This window comes from Gymnodraco acuticeps, unplaced genomic scaffold (genome assembly GCF_902827175.1).
Source record: "Gymnodraco acuticeps unplaced genomic scaffold, fGymAcu1.1, whole genome shotgun sequence".
Taxonomy (NCBI): Eukaryota; Metazoa; Chordata; class Actinopteri; order Perciformes; family Bathydraconidae; genus Gymnodraco; species Gymnodraco acuticeps.
The window spans coordinates 464,205-473,257 of record NW_022990720.1 but is presented as its reverse complement, the minus strand read 5'-3'; the positions used below and the strand labels follow the sequence as shown (position 1 = coordinate 473,257).

At 41.9% G+C, this 9,053-nt stretch overlaps 1 protein-coding gene across 1 annotated transcript; it reads right to left on the bottom strand.

Annotated features, from left to right (window-relative positions):
- Nucleotides 1-1,743: 1,743 nt before the first annotated feature.
- Nucleotides 1,744-8,793, bottom strand: LOC117556352 (cyclin-D1-binding protein 1 homolog). Its single transcript, XM_034231644.1, has 8 exons — nucleotides 6,887-8,793; nucleotides 6,180-6,239; nucleotides 5,371-5,450; nucleotides 4,847-4,928; nucleotides 4,275-4,371; nucleotides 2,710-2,783; nucleotides 2,321-2,397; nucleotides 1,744-1,998 (listed from the first exon to the last, which is right to left on the bottom strand). The coding sequence occupies exons 1-8, from the start codon at nucleotides 6,972-6,974 to the stop codon at nucleotides 1,744-1,746; spliced, it is 813 nt and encodes a 270-aa protein (XP_034087535.1). The 5' UTR covers nucleotides 6,975-8,793.
- Between the last annotated feature and the right edge of the window lie 260 nt (nucleotides 8,794-9,053).

Here is a 9,053-nt window from a genome sequence, read left to right as displayed (position 1 = left end):
CCCGGACTGGTGCCCGCGTGCGGAAGCCGCTACCGGTTGCCTTGCTTCCACGGCTGGGCCGCCGGTGCAGGGGTCCGCGCCCGCGGCGAGCCGCTGCAGGTCCCTTTGTCCACGGCCGGGCCGCCGGTGCTGGGGTCCGCGCCAGTGCGGGGCCGCTGCCGGGTGCTTGTCCACGGCCGGGCCCGCGCCAGCTGCGGAGCCGCTGCGGTTGCTTTGTCCCACGGCCGGGCCGCCGGTGGTTGGGTCCGCGGCCCGGTCGGAGCCGCTGACGGTTGCTTTGTCCACGGCCGGGCCTGCGCCTGCAGCGGAAACGCCGGTGGTGGAACCGCAGGTCAGTCGGTCCGTGGCAGAGCCAACGGTTCCACGCGTGGAAAGCACACAGGCAGCCGGTACACACAGTATCACACACACAGACACTCAGGTCACACAGAAAGCAGATAGTGAGCACACTGCAGCGAGAGTGGCTGAGTCTGTTCTGGAGGATGTGGTAATGGATGAGGATTTGTTAAGGTTACCTGTTAAAAGGAAAAACGAACAAGTGAGCAAAGGAAGTGTGGCTCAGAAAGGGAAGGTGTCAAAGAAGGAGTCAATGTGTTCCTCCTCTCAGCCAGAGGGAGTCTCAGAGGACTCAGAGGACAGTGACAGCGAGTCATTCTTTGACATCGTTGAGGTAGCAAAGGGAGAGGAGTATTCTTTCCAGAGGATCAGATCCTTTCTGGCGGAAACTAAGGGGTGGAGGGGGGTGAAGTTAGATGACTTTTTTGCAGATTTGCAGATCTTCCACAATACTGCCAGGGTTCTCATGCGGCGCAAAGAAGCCTTAGGGCAACCTTTCTTCAGCGGCCCAGAGAAGGCTCGGTTAAAGAAGATACTTCAAAGGATTAGAGAGGAAACTGCAAAGAATGATGAATAAGTACATCTTGGTTTTATTTTTTATTTTTCTTCAGCCAGGTTTTTGATTTTGTTAGGATGCAACTATAATTTCATTATGAGTGACATAAAGCTGGGCTCTTTAAACATTAACGGTGCTCGAGGGGATGCTAAGAGAGCATCTTTATTTACTTTATTAGGGAACAAGAGTTTAAATGTAACGTTTCTCCAGGAAACTCACAGCACTGCTGAGAATAAATAAACAAATAACTATACAAACTAGGGCTGTCAGTCGATTCAAATATTTAATCGCATGATATCCATTGTTAATCGCAAAGGAATCGCACATTTAGTATCTGTTCTAAATGTCTCTCTCTCTCTATATATATAACAGTCAAAGCATGAGACTGAAGTTCCCTCTGTGGGTCAATATAATGCGCTGTGATGTGCAGTCGACACGTTGGATGCGATCCGAATTATCTAACGCAGCCCCTCGTCCTCCACAATGTTAAGCTGTAGCCACCCATTTAGCTATCGCTGTTGTTGTCCAGAAGTCTCCCCGGCAAACTTTCAAGCGTGGTCTGCCGCAAGCGAGCGGCAGGAGCGGGGCTGTCGGTATCAGCTTGGCTTGCTGTTTAAAACCTTTTTTTTGTATCCATATCTCTCGCTAGAATCTCCCACATCAACAACAACAACAACAACAACGTCAAGCCTTTGGGCTCTGAAACTACGGGGCGGGCCGAGGACAAATACACATGCGTGAATCGCACGTTAAAATCATTTTGCATTATGGGAACTCCGACTGAGAAGTTCCCCTGTGTGTGTGTGTGTGTGTGTGTGTGTGTGTGTGTGTGTGTGTGTGTGTGTGTGTTCCTACCCAGGACTGAGTTCCTTGGTGATATCGGCCAGGTCATCGAGCTGAGCCACGTTTTGAGGCGTGGAGACGTCCCCGTGGGTTTTGACGGCAGACGTCAGTTTCCTCAGGCACGCCGCGGACGCCTTCATGAGGCCCTGACACGGACCAATCACACGGCGGTCCTTCTCCGACCAATAGGTGTCCTGGTTTCCTCGAGGCTCCTGGTCATCGTCCAGGACGTCACTGAAGGGGTCCTGAACCTCCGATAACGCCTGAGGGGGGAGGTATTCAGTGTACTAGAGTAGTATACAGTTACCGTGAATGTAAATACTCATGTGAAGTCATTCAAAATGTATTTGAGGTCTGTTGTATGGCTTTAAAGTGAAAGAAATACTCAGATCTTTTGACTTACATTCCAAAATGTTACACTTTATGAATAATGGCTACTTTCAGAATATTATATATTCAATTACTTGATTATTATTATGATTATTGAAGCATGATGTTACTGTGATTCCTCTCCCACCTGCTCCTGTGTATTATAAAAGTGAAATTGACCTCTTGAAAATATCTGCTTCTAGTGTGTGAGTGTACCTGTTCTATTTCCTCTATGGCATCTTTAACAACTCCAATCTGAGCGGACAGAACCACCAACAGAGCTGCCTTATTGTCTGCAGAATATAAAAACATTTCCATCACAAAGCTTGAAATTGAAAAACTAGTTGTGATTCCCTGTAAATGATTCAACACAATGACAGTAGAAGCATGTCGACATACATTTGACAATATTCATGTTTTATGTAACTGTGGTGGAATTGAAATGCTGTGTTTTGCTAGACAGAACATGAAGACAATAACACTTGTATATTAAATTGAGTTTAACTTAAGAAAACTAATACAATGATTTCAAATGGATCAAGTTAAAACTGTCTTTGGGCAAGTAGATGATTTTTTTCTTTTTTAATCCTGTTCAGACTACTGACCTCGGGGCAGCTGGGTTAAGCTGTCGCAGGCAGACCAGACGCCTCCGGTTGAAGTTAACTGTTCATGAGACAGACTGAAGGAAGGGAGGAAGAGATTGGGAGGAATTTAAATTAAATTAAAAGAGGGATACAAAACAGAGAGGGAACACAGAGTAGCTGAAAACACAACTGTAATACTCCAGGACCAGTGTCTTCAACTTAAATCTGTTCTGTTCTTTATGATCTTAAATCAAAGTGCATTTAATGTGTGTGTTAGTATTAGGGATGCTCCGATCGATCGGTCACCGATCGAGATCGGCCGAAACTCACTCTCTACCGATCGATCGGTTGCTCTCCAAACATGCCGATCGCATGACGTAAAATACATGACACTTTTCTCTGTGTACGGCAAAACAAGCTCGCCAAAATGGCTTCACCGGTCTGGCATTATTTGCGGTATGCAACGTGTGTGAAGCAGAAATCCTTGCAGCTCCGCCCGCCGGACAGGTAAGCGCAGCGAAACACACACATAGGGAGAACCAGACCGCAGTTCATTTCCCTCATATGCCAAACGAGAAATGATGGTAGCAAATCACCCGGTTCTTTACGACCAGAACTATTAACGGGATACAAACCGGAGGAACCAGGCATGGAGGGACGGTGGCAGAGACAGTGGGTGAAACTGGTAGGTTTTCGCCTGTTTGGGGAGTTTATATTATATATAATTGCTCGCATAAAATCCCCGGGGTTTTTTGCTTTGTATGTCGGGGGCGGGAGATTCATGTGATTGGTTGTTGGTCGCAAAAAATCCCCAAGCGTTCAGACACGCCCAGCTCCAAGATTTTCAAGATTTTTGAAAAGCTGCTGTGTGGACGTACCGTAAGAGTTAGACCTAACACACTTAGCTATTTTATCTACCTCTGGATCAAGCTAAACTAGCTATTATATATGTATTCTTCATTGTCGGGTCACTCATTACTGGATCAGTGAGCTGCATGAGATACTGACAGGCTGTCAGGAGGGGGAGAGAGGGGGGAGAGAGAGAGGGAGAGAGAGAGGGAGAGAGGAAAAGAGAGCGCTTCCGCTCATCTCTCCCGTGTTATTATCCAAAGTGAATGTGAACTTGAATAATGTACATCATTTGAATGTAATAATTAAGTTGATTGTTGTTTGTGGAAGCTCCAGTGAATGAGCCCCATTAACTGAGTTTTAAACATCACTTTAAATGGAAGATTTAAAGTGATGTTTAAATCTTCCATTTAGGCCCCGCCCACTCGATCGGTTCAGCGATCGGTATCGGCCGATACTGATTCCAGCGATCGGCCCCGAAATTGGCGATCGGAGCATCCCTAGTTAGTATGCCAGCTAATTAACATAAATACATAAGTGTATCATTTAATATTTACAATAGGAGGTTATTTTATACTAATTCAGTTCCATGACTAAAATAAGAAATGTTGTAAGGTCTGTTAAGGACTAAGAACTGAGAAAATGTTTGCAATAATAATAAACTGCTGATTAAAATGTTAAAGTTATGAACTTGTATGTAACTATGATATATGAAATGAATGTGTGTGTGTGTGCACCTCTGTAGTGGGGAGCTCAGTATGACCTCCACCAGCTGTGTGACTCCCTCCAACCCATCCACTGTGGCGGCTCGCACCTGTCGTCGCAGACTCACACCTGAGGACACACACACACACACACACACACACACACACCCACACACACACACACACACACACACACACACACACACACACACACACACACACACACACACACACACACACACACCACACACACACACACAACACACACACACACACACACACACACCACACACACACACACACACACACACACACACACACACACACACACACACACACACACACACACACACACACACACACACACACACACACACACACACACACACACACACACACACACACACACACACACACACACAAATAAGCAGGTATACAAGAAGCTTCACGTCATCCAGTCTTTCATGTTAACTCTTAAATCAATCCCTATTCAAACCAGACTGGATGGAACATGATGACCTGAATGTAAGTAAACGATCATCAGCATAAACCGAGGGATCGTGCTGTTCTGCTGAACGGATTCCTGATTGTTCTGGTGGGTTTACCTTGGCTCTTGGGCAGCCAGTAATACACAGTGGACAGAGAGAGGACGCTCTTCAGGATCCACTCTGACAACTTCTCTCCATCCTGCGGAGACAAAGGACAGGTAGATTTAGAGAGAGAGAAATGGAAAATGAATGTTGTAGCTCAGTCTGTAGAGACTTGGCTTGGGAACCGAGGGGTCGTTGGTTTAAGATCGGACTAAAAATAGGTAGCTGGAGAGGTGGCAGTTTGCCTTCTGGGTACAGAATTTGAATGTGTGTGTACCTACGTGTGTAATTGTAAAACAACACCAATGTGAAAAAAGAACGGCCCTCTCGAGATGAACAAAGGTGATCTGAACCCTTAAGGTACTGCCCATTATATCCATAACTACAACTGTAGAGTGTTTTATTATTTCTTGATCCGTCATAACGTGGGTGATGACGTTGGAGCTTCATTCAGTACCTCTAATCCAAGCTTTGACTGTAAAACAAAAAAAGGAAGAAAAAAAGACATTTGGTACAGCCCCACCCGAAAATGATTTGACCTGTTGTGAAGGCAGCGGGGGTTTGGAGAATGCCACGCTGAGTTTAGTGGCTTCCTGCGACACCGCCTTCACCGCCTGGTCTGAGGACAGGAGACACAGTTACATCACAATACAACTCTCCCAACACATGAGTGGGCTGCCATCCTCCTGACCATTACATTAATATTGGTCGGTAAATATTTGCCACACAATCCTGAAGTCAGAGCCATAATGAACTCAAAGTCTATATTAAGAGTAATAATATGTGTTTGATGGAATCTTTCATTGAAATGGCACATTTCTATTTTGGTATTCATTTAAGTGACGAGCTGGGTTATGACAACCAATGAAAACAGTTTTTTTGACCGTGATCTAAGAGTGCAATTTGTATACAGTCCAAAATATATTTTGAGTTTGTTTTTTTTACGGGTAATTTTCAGAGTTGTTTTTAAAGTCGAGATATGTTGTTAATAAAATACAATTTTATCTAAGACCTGTGGCTGCTTATTATTTTGGATTGTGTGTCGTCGTCCCTGCTCTATAGTGGCTTTATGGAAAGCTACAGTACTATACCTGTGTGTTGGCAACATCCCCTTATCTAAATACATAAATACAACAAAGAATCACCAATGAGCCTGTCATCTAATATTAACTCATGAAAACATTATTAGAAAACATTTTTTAAATATATGATACGTAACGGGTGATATCAGAAAAAGACATCAAGGATAACAAAATGGGAAATGTTGCTATAGAGAGGGTCTTAATGGCAGCTGAACAGGGAGCCATCATATTATGGATGACGGTCATAATAATAAACCAAACTCAACTCAGAGTGTCCCAGAAGTTGGAGAGGTCAAACGCTCCACCGGACTCATTGGATTCTCCATCTGAGGAAGAAAATAGTTATAGTTTGGTACAAATCTTCCCTTTTCAAGATAAATTAGCAAATTTAAGAAAAACATTTAAAGACTGATTTGTTATTTACTTTGAAGTCTTAAATGAATCAAAAATTTTAAAAAAATTAACCCTTAAAAGTCTTACCCTTCATGTGTTTTTCTATGCATACATTTTAATTTGTAAAGTACAGTTTCTAGACAAATGTAGTGAAGTAACAACACAATATTTCCCTCTGAAATGTAACCGAGTTGAAGTAGAAATTGGCATGAAAAAGAAAGACTTAAGTAAAGCACAAATACCTTAAATTGGTACTTACTCCCCCAACTTCATTAACTGACAACTTGAATATTTATGTCAAGCTGCTACAAAGACTTAAGAACATTGACAACTTGATAACAGTTAAGCATAAAGCAAGAAGGCATACAACTGAATTTATAAAATGTTTAAAACATGTATCCATGCGGAGAAACCGAGCCCAGCATACATTATAACGTTTGCATGTAATGAAAAAAATAAGCGTTTATATGTATATTTAGAGCTCGGTTAGCACGTTTAGCTTGAGCATGCTAGCTATATTAGCTCTATCTAAAGGCCGTTATTTATGTGCGCTGCGTCATTTCTAATGCGTCATATTTACCTCTGACTCGGTCTCTCACACACTGGATGGAGTTCAGTAGATTTCGTAAAGGCACAAACACATTTCCAACTGAATTATCAGCACTCATGTCATCAAAGTTTTTTTAACAGCGTGATACATGCGTGTTGTGGAACTACAGAAGAGCAGTATTTTGATCCAGGGACGATTCTAGATGAAGCACCGACACTGCAGTCTGAGAAAAACACGCTTTTGCGACACCTAGTGTTGAAACAGGAGTACAAACTACCTAAAATATTGTGTTTTATGAAACCGTTTTAAATATGAGCAATATTAGAATATATTTTCCAAAGTAAGAAAAGTTGAACATTTTAAAACAAACAACTTTATTTTGGAAAAAGCTACTAGTAATTTGGCACATATTACATTTTTCAATAATTCCACTGTACAAATCTCTATAGGCTAAATGCTTATTTCCTGTCCTGGTAACCGTAATTTATCAATGATGCATTGTTAGATAATAAACATACATAATATGTATTTTATTTTACTTTATATCAATACTATTTTATGAATCACCTTAAGCATATTCTTCTTCACTGGTCTTTAGTTCATAAAAAAAAATGTCTCTGTAATGTTTACAATAACTATCATTAGTTCATGGTAAATACATAGTAGAACAAACATACTTTTACAAACAAAATGATAATAAACAAAAGGTAAAATAAAAACAAAGATTTGAGTGAATCTCAAAATGAAAGGCTCTAATTTGGCTGCTTGGTGAAAAAGAAAGCTCAAGACCCGATTCCCATCAGGCACAACACCAGACTCGCTCCAAATAATCCAGCAGCAGGACTCAAGCTGCTCTGCATCTCCTTCAGCTCTGTGGAAGGAACCAAAAATAAATTCTAAAGGTTAATGTATCCAGGAATTGCATTTAATATGCACAAGCTTTGGTCCAGAGCAGGGTATATTGAGTGTATAATAGGTACATGAATCCTCCCTTTAGTCTTAAAAAGTGCTTCCCTTGTTCTGATCTTTAATTTAACTCTAAGCCTTTAGGTGAATTCCCCAAAATGTATTTCTTTTTTATTCAAATGTACTTGGTGAGGTTTTACTCAAGACCTCTGCTCAAAACATCAGTCAATCGTGTTATAATAATATGAAATGGGTTAACATTTTTTATTAGATTTTATTTTATTTCACACATTTTTGTTGAGTAATTAATTAATTAATGTATTATTAATATTATTATTACCAAGTAAGGATTCAGATTGTTGTCATGCCTGTTATATCCTCAATAGAGATGCCTAATGTATTTGTGTGTGTATTATTATAGTACTCTACAATAATCACTAACTGACTCAGTTCTGATGTTGCGGGTGCAGATAGTGATGGTATTAGACATTTTGGATTCATACCGTAAATGTAACTGAACTCCCCCTTTATAATAAACATGTTATCATAATTATTTTTGATTCTACAGCCCTCAGTTTTACCCCAGCTCCTGGAGAGAAGCTGAGGTGAGGCCTGACGCTGGGCCGAGCAGGAGTAACGTGGGTTACGTGGTAACTGTGGGCAGTGGCGGCGCCAGAGATTTTCTCTAGGGGGTGCTGTGGGGTAGCTTGACGTTTCATAGAGGGTGCTCAAACATTAAGGGTTTCCCATTAATGCACCAGCGCTACAGTTGCTCTGAGTGTTAGCGATGCTTGCTAATGTAAACAAAGACCATATTACTTTCAAAACAAATATAAATGAACAAGAGAAATAAGGGAAATAAGTTCTGAAAAACACGGATTAGATGTCCGAAAAATATGGAGAAAGTAGTCAGAGCCTGTGGAAAAATACCTGAGTGAAGAGATTTGTTTAATATATGAAGTAGATCTGAGGCCATGCAAGGCAAAACATCTTTGAAAAATCCTGTTGGAATAATATCAAGGCAGCAGGAGGAGGACTTCAGAAGTTGAATAATGTCCTCTAGGTTTTTATCATTAATCTGATGGAATTGTGTCATGATGTCTGAATTGATATTAGGTGGACATAGGGACAACACATTTGCTGTTCCTGATGCAGAGGCACTGACTGCTTGTCTGATGTTCTGAATTTTGTCAGTGAAAAAGGCAAAATCATTGCACGCCCTGGTGGATAGAAATTCAGAGGCTACTGACACTGGGGGGTTAGTCAGTCTGTCGACGGTAGCAAACAAGGC

Bases quoted from the DNA above. Each gene is read 5' to 3' on its own strand.
- LOC117556352 (XM_034231644.1), bottom strand. From the start codon at position 6,974: ATGAGTGCTGATAATTCAGTTGGAAATGTGTTTGTGCCTTTACGAAAT. The intron at 2,398-2,709 runs GTCAGTAGTCTG...TATATTCTGCAG, and splicing joins CTTAACCCAGCTGCCCCGAG to ACAATAAGGCAGCTCTGTTG. The intron at 1,999-2,320 runs GTACACTCACAC...CTCCCCCCTCAG, and splicing joins CCATAGAGGAAATAGAACAG to GCGTTATCGGAGGTTCAGGA.